At 50.9% G+C, this 19,225-nt stretch overlaps 1 protein-coding gene across 3 annotated transcripts in view; it reads left to right on the forward strand.

Moving 5' to 3' along the window:
• The window catches only part of SCARA5 (scavenger receptor class A member 5), a 117,339-nt gene that overhangs the window by 88,454 nt on the left and 9,660 nt on the right, over window positions 1–19,225 (forward strand). For 2 of the 3 annotated variants that reach the window (XM_026518936.4, XM_044391192.3), the window contains one exon: window positions 18,050–18,247. In XM_026518936.4, the coding sequence (XP_026374721.1) occupies window positions 18,050–18,247 (198 nt within the window). The remainder of the gene's footprint in view (window positions 1–18,049; window positions 18,248–19,225) is intronic. The other variant, XM_026518938.4, reaches the window with a different exon arrangement.

A 19,225-nucleotide genomic window follows, 5' to 3' on the forward strand; every position in this document is an offset into this window, starting at 1 on the left:
CGTGCCCTGGCCTGCCTCCCCCGTTCTCTGGGACTGGGTCACCCAAGCCCATGGGCTTGACCGAGGTAATGCCCACAGCAGCACCCGCACACAGCTGGCCGTGTTCACTCACACACTTGTTCAGTTCGTCCAATCCTTGGTTCCTTCTCTTTATCCTCACACAGTGCGGACAGACAGATGAGATCCCTAAAGGGTGTGCGGAGATGGTCAAGTGTTCAAGTGTCTCTTCCCCTGAGTTTATGTCTAGTGACAGAAAATACACAGGGACACAGAGTTCCCTTGAAAAGTTGTCCCGTGGCAAACGCTGCTTCCAGTCCGGGCTGGAGGAGAGTGGGAGGTGCCGGAGAGCCAGAAATGAGCAGCCAGGACGTGGATAGACTAGGCACGCGGGAATGGATAGAAACAGCAGAGACAGCAAAGGCCAAGAGCCCATGGGTCAGAAGCCGGGGCTGGCATGGAGCTGGCCGTGGAAGGGGAGAGGCGAGACAGATTGGCCTCCCTCACTTCTGTCATCAAGCAAAGACAGAAATGTGGCAGGAAGGAAAACGTTTAGGGAGGAGAGCGTTGCTTTATTCTCTTCTTTGGCACGCTGGTGTTGAGGTACTGGCTGATGGCTGGGGAACCAAAGATGAGTCAGGCCTCATCTTGGGGAGCTCACTGTCTAGCAGGTGAGAAAGACACATAGACACAGGATCACACTGGAGTGTGGCGTGGGCTATCGTAGATGTGTGTACAGGGGCGAATTTTGCCTGCCCCGGTGGGAGTCACTTGACGAGATGTCTTTGACAAAATGATGTCCGACAGGTGGGTGTGGAAGGCAGAGGTGTCCCAGGTAAAGAGAACAATAAACCCAAATAGTTTGGCATGATGAGGTTTGGGGATGTAAGAAACAAAAACAATACAGCCAGCGAGGTAGACGGCGGGGGGGAGGGGGGGTGAATGGCCAGGAATCTAGGGTTGACCTCTGGGCACTGGGAAGCCAGGATGGGCTGTCAGCAGGGAGTGACACAGCCGCGACAGGAGGTGATTGACCAGGGGGAGAAGCAGGCTGGAGCCAGAAGCAAGGGGTGAGCAGCCAAGCTCATGAAAACGGAGCCTCAGCCATCCCTGGTGAGCCCCAGCTCTGAGACCAAGGCCAGGCACATGGTAGGCAGACTCTCCCTCCCCCTAGAAGGGTCCACATTCCAAGTCCACGTTTCTCGGCTGCTCCTGCTTCTTCTCTTGGCTGAGCTGCCCCCCTTCTAGAAAGTCCTCCTGAGAAGAAGAGGAGATGTGAGCTCTAGAGAAGCAGCACGGGCTGTGGAGTAGCGAGCCTGAGACCCACGTCCCCTCTGACCCTGCTGGCAAGGCGGCACGGAGGCCAGGCCCTCAGCCTCCCCTGCTGCAATTTCCTCTTATTTTTACCTCCTGTTCTGTGCAGAGGATGGGATCTGGCCCACCAGACATTCTGGTTTGCCAAGAGTTTATCTTAAGCCTTCCAAAAACAAATCTACTGACTTTCCCTGAAAGCTTCCTAGTGACCCCTTTCCAGGAGAGCTTTAAATCGCTATGTGCAGAAAGCAGTTCAGCTCTGATTAATCTGTGCTGCCCTTGGTGTGGTGGCTTAAAATAGATTCAAGAGGGCCTGGAAAAAAACCAAAGACCTGGCTGCTTTAAGAAGCCAGGTGGTAGAGTGGGGGGTGTGGTGGGGGTGGGGCAGCTGCCTGAGAGTGCCAGGTGTGGGAGCTGCTGGTATCTTCTAAAAGGGAAGAGAGTAAGGGCTGCTGTGTGGGCCTTGTGAGGAAAACCTGCTTAGGTGAGGAGGAACAGAGCCCCCATGGGGGATGGGTGCTCTCCCAGAGGCAGGGGGGTGCTAAGAGGTCATTAGCAGGACCCCTATATGCTCTATTCTTACAACAAAGTAAGTTAGAGAAAAGGAAATGTTATTAGGAAAATCATAAGGAAGAGAATAAACATATATATACATGGAATGGTACTGTATTTAGGGGAAAAAATCTGCGTATAAGTGAACCCACACGATTCAAGGGTCAACTGTACCCCGATTCTGCATGTGTGCTAAGTGAAAGCGGGAGCCAACTGAGGGCCCATGCCAAGGGCGAGCTGGAACAGAAGCAAGCCCATGTTTGGAGCGAGTGTTAAGAATTTGGGGTGAGGGGTGCCTGGGTGGCACAGTGGTTGAGCGTCTGCCTTCGGCTCAGGGCGTGATCCCGGCATTCTGGGATCGAGCCCCACATCAGGCTCCTCCGCTATGAGCCTGCTTCTTCCTCTCCCACTCCCCCTGCTTGTGTTCCCTCTCTCGCTGGCTGTCTCTATCTCTGTCGAATAAATAAATAAAATCTTAAAAAAAAAAAAAAAAGAATTTGGGGTGAGGTATGTAAGTGAAACTTGGGAAGGTTTGCTTCTTTTGACCATCTGTGTGCGGGGCTCTTTCACACTGTGAGCAGAGGTAACCGGTGTGGTCCCTAGGCACCTACTCTTCTCACGGTGAGTGAGCCAGGGAGTGGGTCACATGCTGAGCCTTTGTTTCTCTCATTGCCCACATTTAGCTGACACTGCTGTCCTCACCCTTCCAAGAGGAGTCTAGAAGCGACCCCCACAACGATGGCATTCCCAGTTCCCTGGCAAACACATGGTGGCTTCTGGGATTTGCCCTGAAGAAAATTCTTTTTTTTTTTTTTTTTAAGATTTTATTTATTTGAGAGAGAGAGAGAGAGAGCATGGGGGAGGGCAGAGGGAGAGGGAGAAGCAGGGAGCCGGATCCTGGGATCCTGGGATCACGACCTGAGCCAAAGGCAGACGCTTCACCAACTGAGCCACCCAGGCGCCCCTGAAGAAAACTCTTTTAGTGATAACAACTCATGCTGAAGGTGAACAGGGAATTTCCTATGAAAACAACACCTTGGAACCACCGAAGAATTGAAGTTCTGGTCTTTGATGTGGGTTTCGTATGAAGAAAGTTTTCAGTTGAGACGTACATTAAAACCAGGCGTGGTTAAACTGTTTATTGAGAGAGCAGCTCCAACTTAGGCGTTGTTCTTACTCCCCACCACTCTGCGCTCCCTCCTCTGGTGTTGGGGGTAAAACATGCTGGAGGCACTGCAGATTGAACCCGGGAGGCCCCGCGGGGCCTCTGTGACGACCTGGATCAGCTTTGGCTAGGACTGCATTCAATGCATGGCTCCCTTTCCGTCCTGCCCTTAGACAATGGCAAACACCGTTGGGGGTGTCCTTGGAACCAGTTGGAACCAGTTATGGAGAGGGACCGACTCCCCCGAGTGCTGGACTTCTGCCTGTCTCACAAAGGGCGCTGTTGTAGAGCTCTAATGGGAGAAAGAGAAGATGAAAGCAGGAGGCCAAGCCTGTGGACATCCTGGGAGGTCTTGTGGATGCTGTGGTGGGGGGTTCATGGCTGGTTTCCTCACTGAGTCAAATACTGGGCCAGTCCCTTGCCGCAGTGCCTCGGTCCCCCAACCCCCCAGCGCGATCCTTGGGGCTTAGGTTGAGTTCAACACTATTTCTTGAGAACCGACCACCCCGGTCATGGAGCTCACCCATATTTCCAAATACCTCTCTGAGGCGTGTGTCATTATCCCACTTAACAGATGGGGAAACTCTGCTGAGAGGTGAAATCAATCACCCAAGGTCATAGATCTAGAAAGTGGTGTACTTGGTGTTAGAGGCGGGTCCTGCCTTCAAGAAGTTATAATACGATGCTTCCCAGCCAAGGACTCTCAGACCCTGAACTTGAAGGAGAATGGAACTGAGAGAGGAGACAGGGCAGGGTGAGGACAGTGTGGGTGAGGGCAGAAGGTGAAAGTACCCTCTTAACAAAGGCCACCCATCCTGGACAGGGGACTAGGAGGTAAAGGCGGCAGGTCCACAAAGACTTTAGAGCGTTGCCATATAAACTTCAGAGCCTCTTACAGCTGCAGGCGTGTTAAATGAGAGTTCGGTGGCTGTCTCCTTTCTCAACTGCATTTCTTTCTCCTCCTAAAGGCCTGTTGCCACTCACTGACCCCTCACTGGCCTTTGAGAAGCCCAAGAGCAAAGCAAGGCAAAGGACTACCCCTCTCCACTGGGCTGCCCAGTAAATTCCCACAAATCGAGCTCTGGACATGAGCAATATCTTCCCACTGCAATGGGATGGGCTCCTGGTTCAGGGCTGGGCAGGGAAAGCATTTATAATGTGATCAGACACATCATATCGAGCCTCTACAAGGAGCAGGGAAACCACGACTAAGGCATTAGAGAAACAAAATCAGATAAGACTAAATCCCAGTTTCCAAAAGAATAGGCAACAGAGTTGGGGGGACCAACGTTGAAAACAGTAAAAAACAACAACAACAACAACAACAACCCAGCGTGCTAAGTTCAGTCCTAACTTGGGAGGTATTTGTGCTGCTCTTTCTACCCAGCAAAGGACCAATCACCCCATGTGAGCCCCGATCAGAGACACAGGACAGTGGCCCCTGGGGCTGGAGATGGACCCTAGTATGGCCAATTTATCATGTAACCCTTCCTTCTCTGCTCTCAGCTTCCCCACCTGTAAAATGGGTATAATAAGTACCACCCATTCAAGAGGAGGGCTACAAAGATCAAAAGGAAACCACAGGAACAAAAGTGCTTTGAAGGAGGCACAAAGCACCATATTAAGTTAAGAGCAGATTACCATTGGGAAGTAGCATTTTATAAAACGCACCCACAGGCCAGACCACATTTTAAAAACGATGCCCTCCAGCAGAGCCTGACCAGAAATTCCTTAGTTTGCTTGTGGGATGGCTTCTGTCCCTCCCATACGGACCACATTTCCCACAGATGTCAGGGAAGAGAGAAGTGTCATGTCTAGAGAAGGCTGGAGCCCAGTGTCCCCCACTTCGGGGAGGTGGGGTGCAGAGCCCCTGTGCTGCGGGCCAGCGGGGGCCACGGGGAGTTCTTTCTTCACAAGAGAATGAAAAGTTCAACTTCCTTAATGGGCAGATGGTCCAAATTATCCCCCGGGCTCTACTCTGCAGCTGCAGAAAATCAGAGCCTATTTTCCCAGCCCCATGTGTTTATTTCTATTCTACACAACCTCCTTTCTTTTAACTTGTTTTGCTTTGGCCTGGAAGGCAGGATAAACAAATCGAGGGGAGCTGTGATGTTTCGGGCTTAGGCTGGGTTTCCCTCCTCTCCTAGTCTTAGAAGCAAAGTGCCCTGGGCTCGGGGGCCCTTCTGTTTAACAGCCAAGCCGGGTCTGGTATATTGAGGGATCCGTTCTGTTCCTAGAGCCCCAGCAGAAGGCTGTGAATCCCATTCATACGTCCGATCACTCACTCACTCGGTACAATGGGTTAAGCACTGCAATGCGCCAGACTGCCGGCAAGTGAGGACCGACCACATTTCCCACAGATGGGGACCACAAGGGTGCCGAATGGCTTTCGCTTTCACGGAGCTTACCCTGATGAGTACACACAGACCTGAAAGAGGGAATGATGGTATAATATTTCTCATATGTGGGGAGTGCTTGTTGGGACGACAGATCAGGAAACCCTCCCAGAGGAGGTGATCCCTACATATCTTACAAGGTCCAACACCTGGTAAGTTGTGTTGCCCGGGGCTTGATCCCCGATCGGTCCCTTCATGGAGACCTTCTCCACCCCAAGGTGCATTGACATCACCCTTGAACTGTTCAAAGCTGTGCCCCCTGCAGGGCTAGATTTTAAAGCACCCCCCCGCCCCGAGATTCCTAGCTGCAGCCCAGGCCCGAGAACCATCTTAACACCAAGGCTCCTTCCCTTACTTTTAAAGACACAAATTCCTGCAGACGCTGCAGGGCTGTTGGGCAGTAGGTGAAAGACACTTTTTGTATGAAGGGAGCCATTATTAAATATTTGTCTCAAGTATTCAGTCTGATAGTCGGCTCTGTGGTTTGAAAGTGAAAGACCTTTGCTCTTCTCCCTGGCTCTACCTGGTAGCAGCTGTGTGACCCTGGGCAAATTGCTTGACTTCTCTGGGCCCATTTTCTTCTCCGTTAAGTGAGATCTATAATAACTACACTCATGGATCTGTCGTGAAGAATCATGAGAGAATGCATGTATGAATCACTTCGCACGCGTCTGGTGTGGCAGAGGAACTGAGTATACATTAGTTCCCTTCAGCGCCCGTCCTTGACTTGAGATCTCCTGGATGGTGTCCAGAGCATGGCTTGGCTGTAGTTGGGTTTGGGGCAGTTCTGAGCCAGAGGTGGACAAGGTCCACGGGCAGTAGACAGTTCTAAGGCTAATCCAGCCCTGGAAACCGGTTATGAGGTGGTAGCCACTGGCCATGAAGCTGTCCCCTCAGACCCGCTGAGGGACCCAGGGATGAAGCCCCTCCCTTGTTTGTGCTCCCACGAGATGATGGAGAAAGAGGAAGATATTCTGGCTCTTGCTTCCCAGTAACTGTGAAACCTGAAGCCTATAGAGTAAAAACAAGGTAGGGAATAATTGGATGAGAACCCCTGGAGCCGTCCAGAGATGCCAGCACCCTGTAAATGAAACCAGATGCTGGCTGTGAACTCCTGGAATGGGTTCCCACAGGAGGCAGGACGAGCAGCTGTCAGGGATGGTACAGAGTGGAGAGGATTCCTGTGTTTAAAGTGGGATGGGGGGTTCAAGACTGACATCCAGGCCTCCTTCCAGTTCTGGGGTTCAGGGGTTCAGGGCCAGGGGAATCTGGTCTAGACCCAGCCTTCTTTGTATGGGACCTTGCTTTTCATACGCATATTTTTACAAGGCAAAGAGAGCAAAGAAACATTTGTTTCAAGAAGAGAAACCCCACATATTAGATTTGTAAGGTCTGTGGTAGCAGCCCCAGAGAGGCCTCAGCCAGAGCGCTACATTCCTGGACCATTCTGGAGCTGCTTTGCTTGGAGGGTCATATTCAGCTCGCATGAGTGAGCAGAAAGTTGCTGACAGCAGGAGGCAGCCTGCTGCTGACGCCCCTGTCCCTCTCCCTTAATATATTAAGAAGCCAGGAACTGTGCTCCAGGGAGAGCAGAGGAAGTCAGGAGATTAATCCAATTGGAGGGGTGAGCCCCCCCGCCCCCCTCCGCACACAGCAGGATTACTTTGCAAAGAAGCTTTCAAGGATTTGATCACTGTCTACCAGCCATCCTCAGCAACCCATGGAGACCTCTCAGAGTTGACCCACAGTTTGCTGGACGAAATGCTGGAGAAAGCCAGGGTGGGGGGAGCTCACAGCGATGGGTGCCCCTGATGTACCAAGTCCTTGACATGTGCTAATGCTCCCAACCACCACCATTATACCCATTTTAAGAAGAAAGTAGGTGTGGAGAGGTTGAATCTGGCCAATAGTGGAGCCAGAATTTGAACCCTATTCCTGAGTCTAGAACCAGGCTCTTTCTACTTTCTGCCATCGCCTCCCCACAGGGATTATCACCACTGTGTTTTCCTCCATCCTAATTCCCAAATCCACCCAGCACCCAAGAAGCAAGTAGCTAGCCAGCCCTTAGACTGATGGTTGGCCTTCCCAGGTACTCTCTTTGGGCATTTTTGGTAGCAAGGACCAGAGGCTCATTGGGTCACTTCGAGTAATGGGGGCTTATCGTAAGGACACCGGGGAAGACTTTGGAAGATCAGGAGTCATAATACAAATGGGCCTCACTGAGCCTGGAATGCGAATGTCATCCAGAATCCAAGGCAGTTCTGGGGGCCATAGCAGTTGGGGTTCGTGGCTTCAGTCTAGTGTCTCCTCTCCAACATGCCTTGTTAATTTCACTGTCCCTGCCTCTTTTTGAGGAAGCTTCTGCTCAGTTATCTCCATATTGCCCCCAACTCACATTCCTAAGGGAATCTGGGTGATCCTGCTAATCACCATCATCGTGGTTTGAGGTCTCGAGCCAAACCAATCATTCATGGCATTACCCATGTGTAAGGAAGGGCTCACAGGCTGGGAGCATGGCGTACACCTTGACCTTGTCTAATGCTGGTCTTATGACATCTGATGTCAGAGATAAACAAAGCTGGATGCTAGATCTTAAATTAGTAACATACTCTTGCAATAGGGAAAAGAGGCCAGTGTGAACCGAATTCAACTTCCATTTGCACAGAGGTGCCTGGCTGTTTTAAAGGGAGAATGAGGGAAGAGGGAGGGGAGTGAGTGGGGATTCAGTAGAGTCAGGAAAGTGAAAAATGATAAAAAGCAGGAGGGGGTTGGTCCCTAGGAAACCCATCTGGGTTTGCTAACTGGTTCTTACCCAAGTTAGGCTCCTTCCCTCCCACAGAGGCTGGGAGACAGGGCCCTATCTTCAGGTGTTGGCTGGAGCAAACAGTAAATTCCTTTGGCAGCCTTGAGTTTTCTCAGACAGGTATGTTAAGGGAGGCGAGGGTCATTCTAGGCATATGGCCTTGAACAGTTAGAAATTATGTTATGTTTTGTTCAAGACTTTATGGGTCAAAGTTGAGGCCTCATTGAGAGGGCTCTGGAGCCTGGCTAGGGTTTGATCAAGCAGAGAATCTTTGTCACTGATCCCCTCAACAATTCTGGGAAGTGAGTATGACAAGTAAAGAAGACTTAAGAACACTGGCACTATGTCTTGACCAGCTCCCACTAGGCCCCTCCTACTCCTCACCAGGCCACACCACCTGCCTTGGATCTCTTCTTGTGGTGCTTGGCGGGGATGGCCTGGAATTGCTTCATAGCATTTTTGTGTCCCGAGGAGAAGCACGGTTATAAACCTTTTTGTCACCAGGACTGGGTCGATACTTGTTTAGAGATCAAGCAGCAATGGGGAGTCTGGAATGAACTACAGAAAGACAGCCCAAGTAGATGCAACCGAGAGTCAGGGCCCCCAGTCACTGTGTGCACAGAGAGTGCATGGCCTCCATCCTGAGACAGCACCATTCCTGCCTGAGCTGGTGGGATCAGTGGATGGGCACAGTGCCCATTCTGAACAGTCAGGCACTGAAGGTTAAGACTGGAACCAGAGATACAGGAAAGATCCCGAGAGATACAGGAAACATGAGGCATTCAGCTGGGGATTCCAATCATACTCACTAACAGAGACATGCATCCATCCACCCATCTGCCCTCCATCCCATCCAACATTGAATCAGCATCTTCAGCCAACCAGGCACAATATTAAGTATTGAGAGATCATGAACAAACAAACACCATTTCTCTGCCCAGGGGAACATGGGATATGTTTCTATAACTCTCAGAGATCGAGAGCTTTGCTTGAGCTCTCTCAAACAGTGCCCCGGTCTGGGGAGCACCCGCCTGCCGCCATCTTGGCTTCTACTGGTTTAACCTCAGACCAGCTTAACTCTGTGTTGTGGCTTAGGAGGTACTGAAGGTGGCCTGCATTGGAAGGAGCGGTGGTCTAGAAAGAAAGGGAGCTGGTGTTCCAGTGACTGCTGGTTCCTTCCTCTCTTGGAACTTCAGTTCTCTCATCTCTAGATGAGAGTTTGGACCTGGGGGAGGCCTCTGCCAGCTCTGACGTTCTGTGTTCTTATCCATTGTAGGCCGTCAGTTCATTAGACAGCTTTGAGGGCAAAGATGACACTTATTCATCCTTAGCCCCTAGTACAATTCTGGAATGTGGTAGGATTCCAGAAGTGCATCTGGTTGGATAAGTAAATGAATAATTAAAAAGAGAAATACATACATTGATCAAGATATGTATAAAGAAGTAATAAAGAGAATGCATCTTCAGCACCCCAAATCTGTGCACAGACGGTAGAATCACCCTGGACTTCAGTACATAGTAGCACTGTTCTCAAAAGCTAAGGCTGGTTTATCTTTCCCCTGCCCGGAAACAGAGACGCGTTCATTTTCAAATACAAACTCAGCAACAGCCATGCTTCACAAGGCATCACTGCATTCTCGGTCCTCCCATAAAGACTTAGGAGAAGCCAAGCTGTTTCTATGAATTGAGGGTAGAAGTTCAAAGGTGAAAGTAATTATTTTTAATGTGACTACTCCATCAAAAGGCATCTTGCATCAGAGTCGTGAAGCAGAACCAGTGGGCCCTGCCCAGAGAGCTCATAAAGAATGAGGGATCTTATGCAAAATGACGAAAGAAAGGTATAGATGGAGAATTGGCTCAAGGGTTAAATCTCAAGGTCAGGTCCCAGCTCTTCTACTTACTCCTAACTGTGGGATGACCGTGGACAAGATTTATCTATCACCTCTCCGAGCCTCTGTATCCTCAAGTATCACATGAACAGTTGGCATTATGTGATCTCCACGTCCCTGGCAGCTGGCAAATTCTAGGCTTCTCCACCATTTGTGATGATTAGAAAAGCCTAAAGACTATGTGACTAAAAGTAGCTCTATGCAGTAAGTAATGGTGATGTCTGTAGCCCCTGCTAAGCTTGAGGAAGTCGTTACTAGAGAAAACCCCAGAAAATGTAAAAGTTCCTACTCCGGACACCATGCCTTGTTCTTCTCCACGCTCGGACCCCATCTGTGCCTCAGCCCCACCCTCTTTACGGAGGGGCCAGGCCAGGACTGGAGTGGGTCTGGGGTCCTCCCGCAAGAGGGTGAATGAGGGTCTGGTGGTCGGTCCCAGCAGTGGCCTGGGTAATGGGCAGGGTCTGTAGAGCAGGTCAGGGATTGAGGACGTGGGTTCTGTGGTCTGGCGCTGTGGCTAGGCAGAAAGCTCCAAGCAGAGATTAGAACCACTGATGGAAAATTTGGTGGTGAAACGCTTGATCCTTTCGATCTGGGAGAGGGCGGGGAGGCTACCCAGCTGGAGAGGGCCGGTCTTCTGCCCTGGGTTCCCGTTCATCCACTTCCTCCCCTAGGGTTACCCAGCCAGACAAGGAAGTCGCCACTTCCAATGTGAGCCTTTTTTGAAAGGACTCTTCTCTGTCTGCTTCTCTGTATAAAAGAAGAGCCCCTCTGATCCCAAATCTGGGCAGCAGGGCCAAAAGACACAGAGGCCTGATCCTGTAAACATCTGGATGTCACTGCTATGGGAGAGTACTAGGAGAAGCTCTGCTCAAGATTGACTGGGCCAGGGATTGGGCCAAGCTGTCAAGTCAGAAAACTCTCCAGGTTTTCCTCCATGTTTTTGATGAGGAACAGTTCCTTGGTATTTCCCTTAACCTCGAATCTTCCAGAGAGGGCTCCTTTTGCAAAGAGCTGGGTGGGGGCCAGCCTTGTGGTCAGTACTGCCCTCTCTACTTGCAAGCCATGGGCACCTGTCCAGTGGATCCCAGGCTGCAGGTAGAGACCCCAGAACAAGAGAATGAGTTTGATATTCTCTTGACTTAGAGGGTTCCCTTTATGAATCAAAATCGGATATCCACATGGGGATTGGTGGGGGGGGGGGCAGGGTTTTTAGCAGGGTTGCTGATTTTCATTTTGCTCCGGAAGGATTTTCCAGGGCCCATGGAGGTGGGATGCAAAGAAAGAGGTAAAGGGTGGCGGTAGGGTGGGCGAGGGGTGGGGGGAATCACGCCCGGGTGGCTCAGTTGGCTAAGCGTCACCCTTCGGCTCAGGCCTTGATCCCTGGGTCCTGGGATTGAGGCTCATATCAGGCTCTCTGCTCAGTGGGAAGTCTGCTTCTCCCTCGCCCTCTGGCCCTCCCCCTGCTCATGCTCACTCTCTCTCTCAAATAAATAATAGAAAATCTTAAGAAAGAAAGAAAGAAAGAAAGAAAGAAAGAAAGAAAGAAAGGAAGGAAGGAAGGAAGGAAGGAAGGAAGGAAGGAAGGAAGAAAGAAAGAAAGAAAGAAAGAAAGAAAGAAAGAAAGAAAGAAAGAAAGAAAGAAAGAAAGAAAGAAAGAAAGAAAGAAAGAAAGAAAGAAAGAAAGAAAGAAAGATCGGTCAAGGGGCCTGTCAGACAATGCAAAAGCAGTTATTAAGGGCAGTCACATGCTGTTACAAAACCCTGAGGTCACCATGAGCACTCTTGCCCTTTGCCCTCCCAGCAGGCCAGCCCTCCTTCTGTTGGTCTAGCATGCCTGAGTTTTGTGCAGTCCCAAATCTCTGCCTGCCATTCTCCTTTCCTGTCATGTGCAGAGAGCTATCTCCTTGACCTCAAGTGACCCACGCGCTCCTCGGGAACCACTCTGGGCGGGTGTCTGAGGAAGACGCTCCCTGGACTTACAAGAAGTGTTCTGGAAGGGGTGGAGGGAGGGTCACAAACGAGGCTGAAAACCCCCCTCAGGCACCGCATCTGGCGGTGCTGACACCATCTGTGGGGTGAGAGCGTTTCAGAGCGGTGGCTGGTTGCTTGGTGGGAAAGCTTTGCCCTGGGGCCGAAGCTGCTGGGAAAAAGCACAGTTTAAACCCTCTGCCCACAGAAACCCCAAACTCTTACCGAGTCATGACATCCTTCCCAGGCCAGAGAGGGGGGCACTGTTGCAGTCATTTGGCGATTCCCCAAATGCGATGCGGGAGGTGGCGTCCTGCTCAGGCCTGTGGCAATGCCTGCCCATGGTCTCCCCCGCCGCTCCTCCGAAGGCTGGAGATACTGTGCGCCCCTTTGCATCATAATCAGATCAAATCTCAGCCTATGGTTTTCCCAAGGGAATTATCCACAGAGTTGAGCTTTTATTACAGGGAGAGCAAAGGATACAAAAGCCAGCCTGAGTGGCAGGGTCTGTAAGATAGAACTAAGACAGAATGTGCCATGTCGTTTGGATGAGTCCAGGGGAGGTCATTTAAATTCTCCTGGGGCACGCAGCACCCCATGAGCAGGTGACCGTGTTCAGCCTCCATCCTGAGGAGAAATCCTAAATCTGGAGGATCTGAGAACAAGTTACAAGGAACAGGTTCCTCTGCTCAGTGAGCCAACCTAGAGTCTGGGAGCGGGGTAGTCCTGGGGGCCACAGCTTTGCTGGGTTTATGGGCATCATGGGACATAAACCAGATGAAACTGATGCTGTGAGTCTCGTAATTGTGGTTACCATATGTGTCCAATTTTTAGAAGTTGTCCTGTTTCCAAATATTCTTTTCCCACTTCCATATACATTGAAGCCTCCTGGGAATTCCAATATTTCAGCATCTAGATGACATTTTCCAGATTTCTTGCAGGACCCACCATATCATATGACAGACCACATCCCTATTTTCTCATTTGGAATGTATGGTCATTGTACCAAGAGCCTCGCCCTGGGCTCCAGAACCCAGGACCATTCCATCAAAAGAAGCCATCAGTGAATGAGTGAGTAGAAGAGGCTCTGATGTCATAAAGGGGGTGTTGGAACCGTGGGATGCCCGATGGCTGATTCTCCAGGCTCATACCAAAGCTGGAGGCTCTCAGGAGCTATGTCCGAGAGGCAGGACCGTCCACCCAGGTCTGTGTTATCCGAGTTCCTCCATTCGTGCACGCCTTCGTTTTGCACAGCTTGGGCATCTCGAGGTACAGGCACTGTGTCAGGCCGTGGATCTGTCCCTGGAATGCTCATGGCGTCCAGAGAAGACAGATAGGCTATTACTAGATGAAGTGATACATACGTCCAAAGAAGAGGCCCTGGCCAGGTGTGGGGGATATGGGGAGGCTTTTGGGGGGATGGGACATGTAAGCTGCGATTTAAAGGACAAGAAAACCTTAGGCCGGAATACAAAGAGGGGTTTTTTTGAGATGGGGGAGTCCATCTCTGGAGTACTCCTCTGGCTCATTCAGGTTTCTGCTTGAGGTCTTCCTCCTTCCCTCCCATCCAAGATGGTGCCTCCATTCACTCTCTATTCCCTTCCTTGTCTCTCTCCAAGACGGCACCTTCCCTCACTCTCTGTTCCCTTCCTTGTCTCTCTTTCTCTCTCAGATAGCATCTTCCTTCATTCTTCATTCCCTTCCCTGTCTCTCTCTCCAAGAAGGCACATCTCCTCACTCTCCATTCCCTTCCTTGTGTCCCTGCTCAGGATGGCACCTTCCCTCACTCTTCATTCACTTTATCTCCTCATCTAAGATGGCATTTCCCCTCACTCTCCATTTCCTTGCTTGTCTCCTCATCTAAGATGGCACCTCCTCTCAGTCTCTCTTCCCTTTCTGTGCTTCTGTTCCTGTCTATGCACTCATCACTACCTGGCCATAGTTAAATTTTTGTTTCCTAGCTTTACTGCTAGTCTCTCCACTAAAATACCTGTCCCTGAGGGCAGAGACTTTGTTCATGGACGTATCCATAGCTCCTAGAACAGGACCAGGCCTTTAACAGATGGCTAGTCACTTATTTTGCTAAACAAAGACATGAATGAAGTGAGTTCAGGCTGGCCCGAGCAGGGAGGATATGAGGGAATCTCTGAACGTCAGCCTTGGCTTCCTGGGTCACAGCCAGCCTCTTCCTATTGTTTTGACCTGACACCCTGAACTCTGCCTGGCCTGCTCTGGGACCCACAACATTCTCCTGTCACCTCTCTCTCTACTTACGACCCCACACTGAGGCTTCTGTTGGAGGCTGGCCTGGTGGGGCCCACTGCCACCATGACAGGCTGCTGACAGAGGCAAGGCAGGTCTGTGAGAAATCAGGGCTGACATCTCAGCTTCGGCCAACCCACCCAGGGCAAGCCCCCAGCCAGGGGCCAGGCCTCATTTGCTGCTGCTGGCTCCAGGTTAGCTTGTCATTTCCACTCCCTGAGGAGTTTCTCTGTCTCAGACCCAGTCTCTGCCTTCCAGCTTCTCTCCGTGTTTTCCTTCTCCAGGATTCCTGTGTTCTCTTGCTCATCCCCAGCCAGACAGCCTGGTATGAGCTTGTGTTTTCAGCAAATCCATATGAAGAGAACGGTCAGGAATGAAGGATGTGTGGAAAATGCCATTTAACATTTCAAGAAGCCTTTCAGAGTCATCCATCTGTGATCTTTTAGCGCTTCGGGAATGGTGTGGTTTTCTGGTGACTTCTTTGGTTCCCCAGTACAGAATATTCTGGGGTTTCCCCAGCCCAAGCAGCACATCACAGACGTGTGGCCAATTCTAACTCCTCTCCTTTCTCATGTGGTACAGATGTGGGGTTTATCAATCCTGCCATCTCTTCCAGGGGCCTGTGAAGGTCACAGTCATTGTAAGGGGGATGCCCCAGCCCACTTGGCCAAAAAATGAAGAAAAAAGTTGTCCAAGAGTACAGTACTTACTGGGCACAGAACTTGATCAGATTTGTTTGTTTTCTCTGGCAGTTCACATAAAGGTCTTTTCTGCATCATGTCACTCACGTGTCACCATGTCACAGTACAGTGATTTCACCACCACCCTACATGTCCCAGGTGGTTTCTGGCTGCAAAAAGAAAAACAAAAAAGAGACACCTTTGACTTCTTCCACCTCTTCCCTGGCCTTGGACTCACTGAACACTGGAGCTGGCAAAAACCTTGGAGAGCATCTACTCCCGTCACTCCCAAATGCCTGTTGACATTTATGTATTACTTTGACATCGTGTGGGACGCTTGTAAAAAATACAGATCCCTGATTCGAGCCACCAAGACTCTGATCCAGTAGGTCCGAGTAGGCCCAGGAATCGGCATTTCACAGGCATGCCTAATGATTTTGAGGTGTGACCAGATTAAGCCCCAACGACCACTCCAATATCTTGTCAAGTGAGGAAGTTCTGGTCCCCAAGGGACAAAGATTGTTACCCAACCCCTGGATGGTGAGAGGACCTTAGAACACACATGAGGGGACCCAAGCTCTCACTCCCCCTCTGACACTAACAGCGTGTATGGCCCCACACTGTGACTTCCCAGCCAGGCCCTGGCTTTGAGATGATCTTAAGGCTTGTTTCAGCTGCTCCCGTGTTCTTTGAGTCCCCAAAATATCCCCTTGGAGAAATAACGCAATGCTTTGTACTGCAAGGGAATGAATCTTCATTCATTCAGCTGTGCAGCACATTTACTGTTCATTTCTTAGAGCCAGGCTCTGTGCTAAATGGAGCTTAGAGATGAATGTGATAGAGTTTCAGCCGTGAGAGAAGGAGGAGCAGCCCTGGATTTGCTGAGGGTCCACAGTGTGCCAGGCACCACGCTCGGAGCCTTATACACATGATTTCATTTTTTAAAAAGATTGTATGTATTTATTTTAAGAGAGAGAGAGAGGGGAGGTGGATGGGGGATGGGGTAACTGGGTGATGGGCATTAAGGAGGGCACGTGATGTAATGAGCACTGGGTGTTATACAAAACTGATGAATCACTGACCTCTACCTCTGCAACTAATAATACACTATATGTTAATTCATTGAATTTAAATAAAATAAAAAAAAATAAGAGAGAGCATGAGCGGGAGGAGGAGCTGAGGGAGAGGGACAAGCAAACTTCGTGCTGAGCACCCTATGTGGGGCTCAATCCACGACCCTGAGATCATGACCCGAGCCAAAATCAAGTCAGACGCTCAACTGACTGAACCACCCAGGTTCCCCACATGATTTCGTGTAGTCTGCATAATAGCCCCACGTGTTGTCCCCATGTCACAGTTGGGGACATACCCTTAGAGAGGCTGTGAGTCTCTCTTAAGTTCATTCAGGTAGAAAGAAGAGCCTTCTATGTACCAGGTACTGTTCTAAGCTCTTCATGGATTGCCGCATCTCCCTGATTCTGTGACACACAATTTCACATCTCTGAAGTCTGGAAGCATCTTGCGATTGACGTAATTTGCCACTGTCACTGGCAGAACTTTTTCCTTCTTAGCAGCACATAAGATAGCGATGTGCCTTACAAAAAGTAGCATCTTAGATTTGATGAACTACTCACAGACAGTGAGTGGCAGAGAGAATTCACACCCAGGTCTGTCTGGCTTCACACTTTCGTGCTCACAGCCCCGTGGGAAAGTCGGCAGGAACTCTAAACTCAGGGCTGAGACACTCCCGAGGCACCTCCCCCACCTATCGAGCTGCTCAGCAAGGCCACCTGCTGGGAGAGTCAGATCCTTGCTTGGTTTTCTGCGTTGCCCCTCCCCCCGCCTCCCTGGCAGGTATGACTGCTGGTCACCAGGTCCCAAAAGGTGGAGAGAAATCAGGCAATCACACTCCTTTGGGATTTACCCAAATGAGTTAAAAACTGATGTCCACACAAAACCCTGCGCAGGAGGGTTTATAGCACTTTATCCGTAATTGCCAAGACTTGGAGGCACGTGTCCTGTAGGAAGTGAATAAAGTGGGGCATACCTGGACAATGGAATATTCTTCAGTGCTCTAAAGAAATGAGCTATCAGGCCACAAAAAGACATGGAGGAAACTTAAATGCATATTACTGGGTAAAAGAAGCCCATCTGGAAAGGTTACATACGGTATGATTCCAACGGCATGGCATTCTGGAAAAGGCAAAACTATGGAGACAGTAAGAAGACCAGAGGTCCCCAGGAGCTGGGAAGTGGGAGGGAGGACTAGGAGGAGCACGGAGGCTTTTTAGGCAGTTAAACTACTGTGTAGGGTACTGTAATGATGGATACGTGTCAGTAGACGTTTGTCCAAACCCGTGGAATGTACGCCAAGAAGGAGCCCTAAGGTAGACGGTGGACTCTGGGTGGTGATGACGTGTCAGTGTAGGTTCACCCCTGATAACAATACAACACTCTGCGGCGGGCTGTTAACAGTGCGGGAGGCTGTGCTGTGCAGGCTCAAAGGGGCTATAGGAAATTTTTCTGTGAACTTGAACTGGCTCTGAAAAATGAAGTCTATCTTTTTTTAAAGATGTTATTTATTTATTTATTTATTTATTTATTTATTTATTTGAGAGAGAGGTAGCATGCCAGCCAAAGCAGGGAGAGGGCAGAAGGGGAGGGCCAGGGAGAGGGGGAGAATCTCGAGCAGACTCTGCGCTGATCACAGAGCCCCACACGGGGCTCGATCTCACCACCCTGAGATCACAACCTGAGCCGAAACCAAGAGTTGGGGGTTAACCGACTGAGCCACTTAGGCGCCCCCCCCCCAGAATAAAGTCTATTAAAAGAAAACAAAAAGACAAGGTAGAGAGACCAGGCTGCTCAAGGGCAGGGGTGAGACCCCAGGGTTTCTGCTGTTCATGGTCCGGGCCCCTTCTGCCCCGTGCGGGGGTGCGGTGGGGGGCAGAGGAAGGTCAGGGCAGGTCCCCGGGCGGCCACGGCGAGCCCGGCGCACAGCAGTGACTGTGGGCTGCTGCCAGCAGGGAGCGTGGAGGCCGTGATGGTCAGGCTGGTGAACGGCTCCGGGCCGCACGAGGGACGCGTGGAGGTGTACCACGAGCGGCGCTGGGGCACCGTGTGCGACGACGGCTGGGACAAGAAGGATGGCGACGTGGTGTGCCGCATGCTGGGCTTCCGCGGTGTGGAGGAGGTGTACCGGACAGCTCGATTTGGGCAAGGTAAGCCCCCTGGGGGAAAGGGACCCGGGCGAGCGCCCAGGAATCCTCGTCAGGTCTCCTCCCCAGAGCACGAGGCCCCCTCACAGCAGTCCCGCCAGGGTCACCTGGCCTCTGCCCCCTGTACTTCCTGCAGTGGGAGGCTCACTGTCCCCCAGACAGGCTGGCATGTCCTCACGCAGCTCTGGTTATTAGAACATTCTTCCGTTCCTGGAATTGACTTCCTTTTGTTTCTTGAGTCCTGTCGGATTCCCCTGTGGGCTCTCGTTCTCAGCCCTGCGTCTCAGGCACAAACCCACTCCCACTTAACGCTCTTACATTTTCCTGATGGAGCACAGCGAGGGCTGGACACTTACATAGCGCCCATTGTGTGCGGGCTCGGTTCTAAACACGTTACAGATATGCACTCATTTAACCCTTACAATGCTAGGAAGTACATACAGCTATCATCCCCATTTTCCAAATGAGGAAACAGAGGCACAGAGAGGTTGAATAACTTGCCCAAGGTGACACAGCTAGCAAATGGCAGAGCCTGGGTTCGGACGCTAGCAGGTGGCTTAGGAGGCCAGGCTCTCATCCATTCTGCAAGCTGTCCCTGACCCTCTCTGAGGCTTTTCTTCTTCAGGTGGATATTTCCAGGAACTCCATCTCATCTTCATGTGACAGGATTTCAACAGCCTTCACCATTTTGGTTGCTTTCCTTCCAGCATGCTCCAGCCCACCTCCCTTCCTGCGGATGGTACGAGACAGTGTGAGGGAGGGGTGCAGGCCTCCTCTGGGCAGATGGCTGATGTGAACCACGCATCCCTTTCCTGCTTCGAGGAGGCTAGCTCTGCCCCGGCTCCAGTCCCCATCCACAGCTGTGTCTGTCCCTCAGGCTGGCTCTTTGCATCAGTCCGCTCGGCCGCTGTAACAAATAACACAGACCTGTGGGGCTGAAGCAACAGAAATTTGTTTTCTCACAGTTCTAAAAGCTGGAGG

This window comes from Ursus arctos, unplaced genomic scaffold (assembly GCF_023065955.2).
Source record: "Ursus arctos isolate Adak ecotype North America unplaced genomic scaffold, UrsArc2.0 scaffold_11, whole genome shotgun sequence".
NCBI lineage: Eukaryota > Metazoa > Chordata > Mammalia > Carnivora > Ursidae > Ursus > Ursus arctos.